This window comes from Hyla sarda, chromosome 2, assembly GCF_029499605.1.
Source record: "Hyla sarda isolate aHylSar1 chromosome 2, aHylSar1.hap1, whole genome shotgun sequence".
NCBI classification, from domain to species: Eukaryota; Metazoa; Chordata; class Amphibia; order Anura; family Hylidae; genus Hyla; species Hyla sarda.
In genome coordinates this window covers 188271119-188286104 of record NC_079190.1, presented here as the reverse complement: position 1 = coordinate 188286104, position 14986 = coordinate 188271119, and the positions used below count along the sequence as shown (strand labels likewise).

Sequence of the window (14986 nt, the reverse complement as noted above, 5' to 3'; positions counted from 1 at the left end):
AGTGTGTGTGTCCAGAGTGATGGAAGCCTCAAAGTCAAGTCCTGCAGCCACCATCAAATGCAAATAATCTACAGTCATAGCTTTGTCAGTCTTCAGTCAAGTCAAGTCAGTCCCTGTCATCTGTCAAGTCAGCGTGGCCTGCATTAAATTGTCCAGTCCTACTACAAGTCCCAGCAAGCCCTTAAGGTCTCTGAGTCACTGGTCACCACCGTGGGCCCTGGCTGAACTGTATAGACTTTACCATCTGTCTACCCTCAGTAAAGCTACTGTTATCCGTAAATTGGTTCAGAGTCGTTATTGCCCCCCGTGCCTAGCCCAGGATCTAGCGCTATACCTTCGGGTGGTATCTAGGATAAACCACGCCCTGGCATCATGAATACAAGGGGTAAAAACATCTGCCCTCATCACACCCCGTCACCACACTAGTAACTGAAACCCAGCACAAACCAAATACAAACCATTTATCAGGCACAACTTCACAAAATTGACTAAAGGTCATCATACACATTAGATTAAAGTTGTCCAAACTCAAATCTCATTAGATTAAAGTTGTCCAAACTCAAAACTCATGATGTCAGGGGACAAAAAGGGTGGGCATGTAGGGATTCAATTGTCCAATAGTTTATTTCTCAGAGAGGTAAGCCACCACTAGAGGAATCTGACATTGGCTTACCCCTTCTCTCTTTCCAGCTGGAACATATGAATGCTCAACCAAGCCGAGTGTTTATGTGTATGACAAGATCAGGTGAGATAGCTGTCAACTGAAAGAATGTTTAGCCAAAAGCTATTGCATGTGTTCGGTTACCTTAAAGCTTAGAAAACAGGCTGTACTCCTTTACATATATATAGGTTATCAACTCATGACAAGTGGGTGCGGAAGAGAACCCTTTATAATTGGCTGGTCTTAAAGAAGATGGTCAGTGAAACAAGATTTAGCGATCGCTGTGACAACCCTAACACCCCCCCACCCCACATACACACACACATGGTCTCCCGTACGAGGCCCCAACTTGGCCCTGACTCTGCTCCAGGAGATTATGTTTTGCACTCAGCAAGTCAGCTGAGCAAAACACACCCCTCCATTCATCTCTATGGGAAAGGTGGAGACATAGTGTTCCTGTTTCTCCGCCTCTTCCATAGAGACGAATAGAGGAGGCGTGTTTCGACCAGCTGACGTGCTGTGTATGAAACACGCATTAGCAGAGCAGAGCCGGGACAACATACAGGAGATTGCGAGGGGTCCCTGTGGTCAGACCCCACTACGATCAGGCTCTTTTTGTTTCGAAACATTTTGTTTCGCTATACATCTTCTTTAAGTGTCATTCAACTTTAACAGGTCTCTATAAAGTATTATTTACAGGGATTATCTGGGCTTTAAAGGCTGATGGCCCATCTGCAGGATAAGTCATCAATATCAGATCAGTGAGATGAGGTCAATCACATTGATCAGTAATTCGGAACTAAGCATTGCCGCCTCTTATCTGTTACATATCTGCTACATGTACTGAGATACACTTTACTTTTTGCAGTGGCTGTGCTAGTTACTGCGGCTACTTCCCAATAACTTAAATATATCTTAATTACAGTCACTGAACAAATTTGATCAATATTGATTCCACAGTCAAGAGTGTTTTCAACTGCTGGAACACAACACAACTCAGATACCTAGACCTCCACTTACCTGGAAGCTCTGTTCACTATGTAGAAGAGCACACTCAGGGGTACCACAGATATGAGAAACCAGGGAAATACTGAACTAATGATGCCGAGGCAGAAGAGGACAAGGATCATATTCTGCATGAGCTGCTCCATTTGGTTTGGAAGGCGTATATCAACTGAGATAAATAATAACCCATCAGTTTACAGAGGAAAAGAGATTAAATACAAATGTAACTTTAAGGGTCTATTCATACGTACAGTATCCTGTGCATATTTCATCCTGCAGATTTAAAACTGTGTTTAGTCAATTTGTTTACATTGAAATCTGCAGCATAATCTGGAGCTTCAAATTCAGCGCATCAAATATGTGCAGGATACTGCACGTGTGACCCTACCCTTATAGTATGTTTTTTTCTGTTTCCCTTACTCCTTGATGCAATTTTTTAGCATACAATTCAAATTCTCCAACAACCTTACATATTTACCTATCTTGTGGAGGTAAAACTCCTTTAAATAGGACTTGTCAGTGTTAGTTAAAATATTAAATGTTGTTCCAGGAAATTAAGCCTTCTCTTAATGCATCCGATTTATTTTGTTCAGATCGTGTGGTATGAATGGGAACTGTTTTGTGTCTCACCAAAGTGTATATCCTCCTGTTTTCCATTACAGAGTAGAACAGGTGGACACCAAAATATTTCCCCATGTATTTTTAACCTTAGAGTGCCCATTGTTACACCAGATAAATCACATGCATTGAGAACACCTGTTGGAAAGTGACTTCTTTTGAGACATCTCTTATTATAATCGGTTTGTCCAGTTGTTGATCATAAGGTGGGAAAACAACTGTTATGATCTTACTTTAATGCCATAAAAAATTGTGCCATATATCACCAACCGTAGTTTTGAGCTGAAAATATCAGTTTCTGTCTATTGTGCTAATCACTTCAGATCTAATGTGACTTGCAAGTTGATATATCATCTATATATTATTCTAATTTTTGACAGAATAGCTACATAGTGGTAGTAGTTCTGCAACCCTGATGTCCTTGGTTCAACTCTCCTTCCATACCAGATCTGCATAGAGTTTGCATGTCCTCTGCCTGATTGTAGTGACTAATTCTGTTCCTTATTGGTTTTTGATTGATTGATTGTTCCTAATGGCTGTATTCACCTAAAATAGGGGGATAGGGGAACTGAGATTTAGCGTTCCATTGTTCACTGTGAGCTTGCAGAACCTATGGAATTTTAAGTGAGTACATTTCAATTAGCACCTCCCCCTGTCTATATAGGCTCCCCTGTCCCTCAGATCTAGTCAGTTTATTTTTAGTCCTGCAGATCCCTGTGTTACTCCTGTAGCACCCTCCTCACTGCATGGTGCTTATCAGAGTCCACGGACATTGCTATGACTGAGAGCTGCGTGTGGAAGACCTAAGGGACTAACGCACTGGTATTGCCTCTGTATATTGGAGCCGGCCGCGTGTTATTCCAGGACTTCTTTTATACCCTACAGACAGATTTATAAAATCTATGGAACTTCAAGAAGCAAAAAAGACGTTTCTAGAAGAGTATATCATATCCTAGATCTCCTCTCTTAGCCGTCCTAGATCTCAAAGACGCATATTTTTATACACCAATCGTTCCTTCCTACAGAAGATTTCTGAAAATGCATTGAGAATCAAAGGAATCCTACACCACTTTCAGTTCAAGGCAATGTCTCTTTTGGAGAAAATTTTGACAGTACTTACAACAGACGCCTCAGGCTTAGGATGGGGCATCGACTTTTCACCCTGAACTATCTGGGACTTGGGGTCAAACAGAAAGACAACTCTCTTTGAATATCAGAGCAATCTACTATGCGTTACAGTACTTCAAGCTTTACCTTCTAGGCAAAGCAGTTTGGGTCAAAACAAACAACAGGGCTGTGGTGTTTTATATGAACAAACAAAGTGACACCAGATCAATAGTCCTACTGGGCAGAATCCAGAATAAGCAGGTTATCAGCTGTCCATATCAGGGGGATACTAAACATTCTGGTAGATCATCTGAATATGACCATTTCAGGCGAAAGGTCTCTGAATCAGAAAATATTCCAACAGATAGTAGATCTGTGGGCACTGCCAGAAGTAGACCTGATGGCCACCAGGCTAATACCAAGCTGGAAATTTTTGTTCCCTTTTTTCTTCAGACCCTTTACTAGCAGTGAATGCCATGTCAATTCCCTTAAAGGGGTACTCCAGTGGATTTTTTTTTTTTTTTAAATCAACTGGTACCAGATTTGTAAATGACTTCTATTTAAAATCTTAATCCTTCCATTACTTCTCAGCTGCTGTATACTACAGAGGAAGTTGTATTTCTTTTTTAATTTACTTTCTGTCTGACCATAGGGCTCTCTGCTGACACCTCTGTCCGTGTCAGGAACTGTCCAGAGCAGGAGAGGTTTGCTATGGGGATTTGCTCCTGCTCTGGACAGTTCCTGACACGGACAGAGGTGTCAGCAGAGAGCACTGTGGTCAGACAGAAAGGAAATTCAAAAAGGAATACAACTTCCTCTGTAGTATACAGCAGCTGATAAGTACTGGAAGGATTAAGATTTTTAAATAGAAGTCATTTACAAATCTGTTTAACTTTCTGGCACCAGTTGATTAAAAAAAAAAAATTATAATTCCACCAAAGTACCCCTTTAAATTTCAGTCTAGCATACATTTTCCTGCCAACCGCAATGATACCTAGGGATTTATTAAAAATCAAGCAGGATCATGACTCAGTATTAGCGATAATGCCGTTTTGGCCTAAGAGATCCTGGATCACCCTTCTCATGACAATGAGCTGCAAGATATACTGGAAGCTTCCCCCATGGTGGAACTTGGAGTTACAAGGGACTCAGCTGTGTCACAACTAGAAAGCATTTAATCTGACAGCCTGGAGGTTAGAAGGTCCGTCCATAAAGTCAGATGGTTTTCGGGCAGAGTCTTAGATACACCTGCTCACTCTAAAAGTGCATCCACTAACAAAACCTATGCCAGAGTGAAAAAGGATTTTCATTCCCAGTGTATTCTTAAAAATATTAATTCTGCTTCACTCTCTACTCCTCAGTTCTTAGAGTTCTTAAAGGGTGGGTTTGACTAGGGTTTATCACCCAAAGTATTCGGGTCCAATTTGCTGCTATTTTTGCTTTTCTTCAAATTACACTTTTTTAGATGCAGTAGGGCAAGGACTTCAATGGGGTGCTGTGCAGACTAAGGCCAAGAATAGTCCAAACTATAGCCCCTTGGGATCTTTTGCTTTTTTTAAACAGCTGTGCGTCCAACCCTTTGAAGCCTTAGAAGAGGTATCACCAAAGGTTCTCTTCCTAAAGACAATTTTTTTGCTTGCCATCAAGACTGCAAAGAGAGTCGGTGAATTGCAGCATTCTCCTCTGGAGAGCCCCAATTGCCTTTCCTGCCTGGAAAGTTCCTTCTAAGATTTCTTCCTTCTTTTCTTCTGAAATGTCTTTCTTTTCATAATAAGAACCATGTCATATCTTTTCTACAATATGCTCCGGAATCGCATGAAGAAAAGGATGAACATTTTGTTAACCTAGATGTTGCAAGGTGCCTTAAAATCTACATTGACAGGACCAATGCATTTCGGAAAGACAAAAATCTTTTTATCACCTATCACCTAAGACAGCTTCCAAGCTAACTATTTCTAGATAGATTATAGACTGTATGCCAACTTGCTATCTGCTGATGGAACAAGATCCTCCAGAATTCAACAGGGCCCTGACTGCCTCTTGGGCCAAAAGAAGTTTAGTTCCATTGGAACACATCTGCCAGAGTGCCTCTTTGAGCACTCCTAGGACTTTTTTCAGACATTATAAGTTTGCTTCTCTAGTGTAAGAAAGAACGGCCTGTGTTAAAACAGTTCTGTGAAACCACTTAGACATTAGGGAAGATTAGATGTCAGTAGTAAATCTGATTTCCCTTAGTCTTATCAGCAGTACAAGCTTTCCTCCCTCAGTTCCATTTCTTAGTACTTTATAATGAACTCTCTGGAGCTGGGAACAGGGAGCAGTGCTTACTTGAATCTATTTAAAGCGTACCTGTCAGATCCCGCATAAAAAAAAAAAAAAGAATTAATATGTTCCTCAGTGCCTAATCTTGATCATGTACATCTAGTTTTTATGCATCTATTACCTATATTTATAATAAAAAATACCTATTTTCATTAGCTCACAGTGTTAGAAATCCTCTCAGGGGAAGGGGGCGTGTCCCTCCCTTGTGGTGTTGGAAGTAATTGGCGCTCATCCAGCCTTGTCCATGACTCATGGACAAGCCTGATGCTGCTGCAGGACTGATTAGTGTCCCAGTAGGTATGGGGACCCCTAGTGGTGGGAATTTCAGGAGCTGTTTCTTTATCAAATATTCAACATTTTTTTATACAACCATATTACAAAATGTCTTTAATTTTCATCAGTATCAACATATAAAAAGTTTTTGGATCTCACTTTTATTAAAAAGTCCATAGGTCCTGAAAGCTCACATGACTGTGCTGCTGACAAGACTAAGGAAAAATAGAATAACTACTTAAATCTAATATTATAAAGCATGATATCAAAATGTACACTTAATGGATTTTCCATATACCTTCATCCACATCCTTGGTGAATCGGTTCAGAATACGGCCAAGAGGAGTTGTATCAAATAATTTTATAGGACTACGGAGGAGAGTTTGGAATAGAACATCATGTAATTTAGTTGAGGCTCTCAGAGTGCTCTATATTTAAGAAAATAAACAGATTTTTTATTTATTTATTAACTTCATAAAAATCAATATATGTCAATTTTAGCTAAAGCTGACTATTTTCATCAATAATTACCGGCATTTCAATTTGAAGCAAACCTCCATTTATTTTTAAAAAATAAATAAATTCTGCTCTATGTCAATACAAATATTTGAACCAGTGAACACTAAAATATATATAATTTAAATAATAATAATAATAATAATAATATAATGAAACATTACCTTAACAAAAGCATAGCCTCGTACAAATCTCAGCAAAATAACAGCCACCATAGACATGGCATAAATAGAAATATAAAAGTGCAGGTCAGGGTTGTCTTTCATACTTCCACCTGACCGAGTCCAGTTAGCGGTAGCAACAGACATGTTCTAAAAATAAAACAGCATAAACCCAATAGTATTTGTTATATAAAATCATTTTAAATCATCATACATAAAAAACTAAACTGCAAAAGAAATAGGAAAGCTCATCTGCAAAAATTCAATCTTTTAAAGGATGTAAATGTCATACAATATTATACAATTCCTATACAGTATTTGTCATCAAAGGTTATTTTGGAAAGTTCAAGCAACCCCTTCATAGTGCAAATATGTAGGATTTTAGCTGTGCTGAACATTACTGGGCTGTATCAGGTGTATCTGTATATGCCTTATGAAAAGTTACTAGATTACACTGATCTGATGATCATTCTAAATGGTAATGCGGATCCATACCCTGCCCCTGTGATAACACCGAACATGAAAGGATTATCAGATGAGGAAGTGTTGTCATGAGGTCACAAAACACAACTGCAGTAAACTGTGAATTCAAGCACTCTTTATCAGTGTTTACCAACCAGTGTAACTCTAGTTCAGTGTTTCCCAACCAGGGTGTCTCCAGCTGTTGCAAAACTACAACTCCCAGCATGCCTGGACAGCCGAAGGCTGTCCTGGCATGCTGGGAGTTGTAGTTTTGCAACAGCTGGAGGCACCCTGGTTGGGAAACACTGCTCTAGTTGTTGAAAAACTACTTGCTAGTGCATGCTGGGAGTTGTAGTTTTGCAACAGCTGAAGGTACACTGGTTGGGAAACACAGCTCTATATGCATTTCTCCATTATAACATGTAATATGGTAATATAGCAGAAAAATAACTGCATTAAAACCAAGGTATTAAAGGGGTACTCCAGTGGAAAACTTTTTTTTTAATCAACTGGTGCCAGAAAGTTCAACAGATTTGTAAATCACTTCTATTAAAAAATCTTAATCCTTCCAGTACTTTTTAGGGGCTGTATACTAAAGAGAAATCCAAAAAAGAAATGCATTTCCTCTGATGTCATGACCACAGTGCTCTCTGCTGACCTCTGCTGTCCATTTTAGGAACTGTCCAGAGCAGCATATGTTTGCTATGGGGATTTTCTCCTGCTCTGGACAGTTCCTAAAATGGACAGCAGATGTCAGCAGAGAGTACTGTGGTCATGACATCAGAGGAAATGCATTTCTTTTTTAGATTTCTCTTTAGTATACAGCCCCTAAAAAGTACTGGAAGGATTAAAAAATTTTAATAGAAGTGATTTACAAATCTGTTTAACTTTCTGGCATCAGTTGATTTAAAGAAAAAAGTTTTCCAGAGGAGTACCCCTTTAATTACTCAAAAAGACAAAACGTAAATGTTGTTTATACATATACAATTACAAAGAATGTTTTTCTCACCCCACTGCCTTGTTTAATCCAGTAACTTAGCCACCAGTTACTGAAGGCTGCACTACCTGTGGTTAGTACAAACAGAAAAATATTCATGGTGATTATGAGCACCCCTCCAGCCGCGTTAATGTATGCTGCGTATACCCTCCAGGGTACAGTGCCATCACTCTTTTCTTCAGCTTGCATAAGACCTGCATAGATGTGAACCAAAATAAAGTAAACCTTTTGTCACTTAACAGGACAACAATATTGTAAATAGTGATAGTTAGGGGATGCTGATACCTGTTATGCATGGGAACTATTGAGGGAACGCACGTATCTGGGTAAGTGATACCTTGTTGTAATCCAGTTCACCCGCTCTATAACCCTGTGTATTGTGTTTAGTGCGGGTGAACCGGCTGTTACTGGGGTTATCCAGGAATAGAAAAACACAGCTAATTTTCTTTCAAAAACAGCTTCATGTCTGTCTCTAGGGTGGGTGTGGTTTTACAACTTGGCTCCATTCACTTCAATGGAACTGAGCTGCAGAAGCACACCCAACCTGGTGACAGACAGGGAGCGGTTTATGAAAGAAAGTAGCTCTGTTTTTCTTTTTTATGTGTGTATATAGCTAGTGTCACACATAGCAGTTTCTGATGGCAGTTTTTGAGGCAAAGCCAAAATTGGATCTAGCGTGAAAGAAAAGTATAAGTTCTTCCTTTATGTTTCCCATTCCCACTCTCAGCTTTGGCTGAAAGACTGAATGAAAAACTACCACAAACAGCTATGTATGAAAGCACGCTAAGTTTTAACTCACCAAACCATGACATAGCTACATCTTATTATAATATTTATTAATATAGCGCCAACAGATTATGCAGCACTTTACAAATTTTGAGGGTACAAATACAGACAAATATGAGACATTACAATATAACACACTAAGAGGAATGAGGGACCTGCGCACGAGAGCTTAGAGTCTATGAGAGATGTGAAATCTTATTCCATATTAAAGGGGTATTCCGGGCAAAAACATCTTATCCCCTATCAAAAGGATAGGGGATAAGATGCCCGAAATACCCCTTTAAGAAGCAACAGGTAATGTGTATAAAAAATGTAACGCAATGGATACTTTTCTGATGAGGAATATATATGATCCAATATGCTTCTCCATTGCTTATATTAAGATAAGGACTAAAAGGCTCTCCGGACATGTGTGCAGTAAATCCCCGTATTTCCCTTAAAGGGGTATTCCAGGAAAAAACTTTTTTTTACATATCAACTGTCTCCAGAAAGTTAAACAGATTTGTAAATTACTTCTATTAAAAAAATCTTAATCCTTTCAGTACTTATGAGCTTCTGAAGTTAAGGTTGTTCTTTTCTGTCTAAGTGCTCTCTGATGACACGTGTCTCGGGAAACGCCCAGTTTAGAAGTGGTTTGCTATGGGGATTTGCTTCTAAACTGGGCATTTCCCGAGACACGTGTCATCAGTGAGACAGAAAAGAACAACCTTAACTTCAGAAGCTCATAAGTACTGAAAGGATTAAGATTTTTTAATAGAAGTAATTTACAAATCGGTTTAACTTTCTGGACCCAGTTGATATATATAAAAAGTTTTTTCCTGGATAACCCCTTTAAGATTCTAATTCTGGTGCTCTTCTAACGTGTTCAACAAATGCCTGTATTTTCCTTAAAACTCCCATTTGTAGAGTTCTTTGTTGTGCCGTTCTTCTGTTATTCTTTCTGGAAATGTATTGACAACTGGGGTGTTACAATTCCCCTTCTCATTGGGCATGTCCCTACACACTTTGACACAGATGCTGGCAGTGGCAGAGTGTGCAGGGACACACCTTATTACTAAGGGAATGGTAATGCTCTTTAATGTATTCAATAAATAAAAAATAACCTTCCAGAATTTATATTTAAAGGGGTACTCCAACGTGTAAAAATGTATCATCTGTCTACAGAATGGAACCTTGAATCTCCCACTGTATGGAGCGTAAAGTCAAACTTCTAACGCCCCCCCTCCCCCACCCCACCACCCTTTGGCACTGGCACTAGCACTTTTCCTTTAAAAACAAAAGTTCTATCATCATTTAAAAAAAAATTTGTACAAAGAATATGTTATACAGAATTTGCACCCCCTCTCCCCAGCCACCAACAAGCTACAATATTTGTTTAATTACTGCATTATAAAAAATGATAAATAAATAAATAAAAATATTTAGTCTTGAAGGTTAATGACAAAACGTTCAATAGGTTTTAAATAGTATTCTATATGAAGCACAATATATACATACCCTGGACCACCTCCTCATCACCACCATATCTTTGGGGTGCCATGTCTGTTTCTGATTCTTTTACATGGTCATTTATATAACTATCCCCTTCTGCTTCATTCTCCTGGATAAAAGACAAAGATTTGTCTGTGAAACCTGTCAAAAAGTAGAATAATCCATAATTGTAACTAAAGCCATTGTTTCTCTCACTTTTATTCCAGATGTCTCAGTGGAAAGATCTGTGCTTGTTGAATTGAGGAGATTTATATCTTCAGGATTCCAACCCTTCCTTGTCATGTCTGGAACAGTAACGTTATCCATTAGGTTTGTAATGTTAATGCATGTAGTCAGGGTTGTATTTACAGCTTGGTGCTGCCCTTGACACTCAGACTGAATACACCTCATTTGGGGGACTCCGCAAGGGTTAGATTTTTTTCATGCAGATTTTTTATGTGTTGCAAGCAGATTATGTTGCAGATTCACAGTCAATCTCCACGACTACAAACAAAATGTCATAAAATAGATCAGAAACCTACGACATCATGAGGGGCTGCAGCTGGAATTCTACCCATAGGCCGCGTTCACACGATGGAATTCCACATGTGTTTTCTGTGTGGAATTCTGCATAAATGTATTGCCTGTTAACTTTAATGGAATTTCGCAATGTCATTCAGCTGAAATTCTGAATTCCGCACTCCAGAAAAAGATTAAATTTTTCCAGACTTTGGCTGCAGAATCACATTGAAGTCAACGGGGATGACTTTTTTGCCGAATTTGCGCTGAATCCACACAAACTATCACCGTTCAATTAAATAAAATCTATCTTTTTTGCTAAAATGCGGAATCCATGAAGAAATTTCTGCATGAATTCTGCAAGAATTTCACACCGATTCTGCATGTGTTTAAAAACGTCAGAATTCTGAACCGAACCAATGCGGGTGCAGAATTCATGCAGATAGGCACAATTTCCGCCATGTGTACGTGGCCGAAGGGAGCCTGTCAGCCTAATTTAATGATATGAGCTGCAGATAGTATTGGGTAGATGAAGCAAATAATAGTGTTTTAGCTGACGGGTATCTAATGATCTATGGTTTTTTACCTGGGTTCAAGTGTTCAGGAGGTGAGGGTAAGCTTCTGAAATGCCACAGCATTGCTTGCCTCCTCACCTAAAAACTCTGGTGAATCCACAAACCACAGGCCTTATCCGCTACTCCATTTACTCCAAAAAAAAAAGCTCAGAACAGCCATGTGTCTCTGCCAGCCTCTCCTCTGCCCACATATTTAACTAAACAGGATATTCCATCATTGATAATTTAGTTACAAGTGACAGCAGGATCATACCACAATCATAGTTTATATGAAGTCTGTAACCATAGATATGGGCTGTATCGGAGCTACAAATACAAAATGGTGGGATGATTTTACTACTTGCAAACCTTTTATATGTTGGCTTAGAAAGACAACATGTTTTTGGTTAAAGCAGTCCCACCGGTTGACAAGATGAGACAATTCCTCTTTTATATTATAGATGTATTAGAGAAATGTAAAAAATGTTGCAGTTAGCATTATACCAGGCTATATAATAAATGTAGTAAACATTGGGCTGTTGCAGTAGTGCAGGAAATAATGTTTTACCATTGTTTGCATTGGAATACTTGTTATCATTACCTTGATCTGTATTCTGTTTAGTATCATCAGTCTGTTGTGTATTTCCTTTAACAATATTCTGTAACAAAATGTAATTGTTAAAGATAATTCCATTTCAAGCTATTTATGTAAAGTATTATATTTTTACATCCATTTTGAAATTATGCAAATATCTATTATATAGTGACTTTTAAGGCAGTGGGTGCTGAAACAACATAAATGATCAGGATTGCACAAGATTGAGGGGGTGGCCCGACAAGAGCATTTATTACCTGTCCACCACTGGAACACCTAGAAATCTCAAAAAAACAAAGGTCTCCGAGTGGTAGTGTGCTTGCATGGCCATGGCAGTGTGTTGACTGTAAAGAACTTTATAACTGGGCATGTAAAAATAATTTAGGGCACTGAAGAAGAAGGCATTGGGTACATAATTTCCATATACAAATATATTGCGAGAGATAGATAGAGAGAGAGAGAGAGAGAGAGAGAGAGAGAATTTAGAAAGTCTTCAGATCCTTTCAGTTTTTTCCTGTTTTTTTACATCATTGTGAACTTAATACCCCATAATCACAAGGTGTAAAAAGAAAATGAAAAACAAAATATTGCATTGACATATTCAATATTCAGGCCTTTAAAGGGGTACTCTGCCATTAGACATGTTATCATCTATCCAAAGGGACACCCCCACAATCTCCATTCAGCACCTGCCATTCTGAACATCCCCCGGCCAGCCAAGCCTAGGGCTTCCATGTTCGTGACTTCACACCAAATCCCCTCCATTCATATCTATGGGAGGGAGCGTGACAGCTAGTTTACACCTGTCACACCCCCTCCCATAAAAAAAGAATGGAAAGGGCGTGTTGTGACCAGGCTTCTGCGTTCATGAACGCTGCAGTGCCAGCCTGGGGATCGCGAGGGGTCCCAGCAGCCGGACCCCCAGCAATTAAACATGTTATCCCTTATCCTTTGGATAGGAGATAACATATCTATGGGTAGAGTACCCCTTTAAATTAGTACTTAGTTGAAGCACCTTTGGCAGCCTTTAGTCTTGAGCATGATGCCACAAGGTTTGCATACCTGGATTTAGAGATTTTGTTTGTGGGTTCTGTCAGATTGGATGGGATCATTGGTGAACAGAATTTTTCATTTCTGTCCAGAGATGTTCGATTAGGATTAACTCAGGGCTTTGGCATTCACAGACATTCACAGAGTTGTCCCTAAGCCTCTCCTATGTTGTCTTGGTTGTGTGCTTAGGCTCATTGTCTCGTTGGAAGGTGAACCTTCAGCCCAGTCTGGGTTCCAGACTCAAGTTTTTATTTGGAATATCTCTGTACTTCGCTACATTTAGCTTTCTCTTAGCAGTCTCCCTGTCCCACCCTGCTTCACTGTAGGGATGGTATTAGGCAGGTGATGGATGTGCCTGGTTCCCTCCAGACATGATGTTTAGAACTGAGGCTAAAAAGTTCAATCTTGGTTTTATCAGCTCAAAGAATCTTGTTTCTCAGTGTAAGAGTCCCATTGGTGCTATTGTGCTTATGTCTTTAAAAAGTACCTGTCACCAAACTAAACTTTTAATATATTGCTCGTTATGTAATTATAAGACACTTTGCTATTTACTTGCTGTTAAAATTCTCAACCTTTATATGTTTTTTATATGATTGAGATTGGGATGTTGAGTTCAGATTGATGAAATTTAAATATTTTTTTCTTTTTTTTATTATAGCACAAGACTTTCTGAATGCAAGATAGATAGATAGATAGTTAGATAAATAGATGGATATGCATTATACTGTATTGTAGTAGTAATTCTACTGTTAATATAATGCTAATGTAATGCACATAATTTGTATTTGCACCCCATTGACTTGTTTTTACATGGTTTACTATTTGACATACATAGGTCCAGAGAAAATTCTCAAAGGACATTACATAACAGAAATGTCTGCTTTACAAAGCCTTAAGCTTTATACGTAGTAGAAGATGTTTAAATAAATCCTTTTACAAAGTGAATGTATAATGACCCTGTTTAGATTTTGCAATATTTGTAGCAATAAGTTGTATTGTGTCAAAAGTTGTAATGTGTGGGGGGGCGTGGTTTGCTATGCTGGCGTGAGGACGTGCATTCTCGGAGCTCCGGTCCTAAACCCCCTGTTCTGCCCGAAAACCCTGTCCTAACCTATGGGGAACCAAAAAAAGAAACAGCGGAGACAGTCTAGGACCCGACCATCCTCTCCTCAGAGGGATTTGCGGGGTTACTTCACCAGATCTCAGCCTCCAAGAAGTGCCTCCCTGCCTCCTGCGCAGCCCGGCAAGATGGCGGCTCCTTCCTCATCCCTGCCAGCCTCGGAGCACTGCCCTGCTAGAGACCAGCCCACTCCTCCCCCGGCTGGGCGCCCGACACATACCTCACCGGAGCTTTCAGAAGTCCGGAGGCCTCCGACCTCATCCTCCTGGTCGCCGGAGGCTGCCGCTGCCCTGCTGCTCTGGGCCGAGGCGCCTTCTTCTAGGCCGCACTGGAAGGACCCTGGAGCTGTCTGCGACGCACCTGCCGCGCGCACGCCCCGGACCCCGCCGCCTCAGTCCACCGAGGGCGGCGAAGAGACCGTGGCCGCACCATCAGCTGCCGGACAGGTGAGACTGTGCCCCTCTCCATCAACTGACCCAGGGGACCCCCTGTCCGGCCACCAAACAGCGGCATCCCTGCCAGTGACTGCCGGTCATCAGCTCCCCCCTGCGGTCTCTCCCCCCCTGCAGAAAACTCCTGTCCCGTCGTGGGTCTCCATCTTGGGCACAGCAGCCCCCTGCCTCATTGGTGGTGGGCCCTCCTGCACCCTCAGTGGGGGGACTGATTTTGGGACCACCCCACCTGCCAACAGACTGGCCCCCACATCCTGGCTCCTGCTCCTCTCCCTTGGTGGCCTTCTATGCGGTGCCTCTGTCGGGCCCCTCTTCCCT

At 40.4% G+C, this 14986-nt stretch overlaps 1 protein-coding gene across 4 annotated transcripts in view; it reads right to left on the bottom strand.

Moving 5' to 3' along the window:
• LOC130355603 (ATP-binding cassette sub-family C member 5-like) overlaps positions 1-14986 on the bottom strand; it is a 136237-nt gene that overhangs the window by 34043 nt on the left and 87208 nt on the right. For all 4 annotated transcript variants that reach the window (XM_056555951.1, XM_056555952.1, XM_056555954.1 and 1 more), the window contains 7 exons: positions 12053-12110; positions 10595-10683; positions 10406-10508; positions 8135-8316; positions 6667-6813; positions 6285-6414; positions 1682-1835 (listed from right to left, as the gene is read on the bottom strand). In XM_056555951.1, the coding sequence (XP_056411926.1) occupies positions 1682-1835; positions 6285-6414; positions 6667-6813; positions 8135-8316; positions 10406-10508; positions 10595-10683; positions 12053-12110 (863 nt within the window). The remainder of the gene's footprint in view (positions 1-1681; positions 1836-6284; positions 6415-6666; positions 6814-8134; positions 8317-10405; positions 10509-10594; positions 10684-12052; positions 12111-14986) is intronic.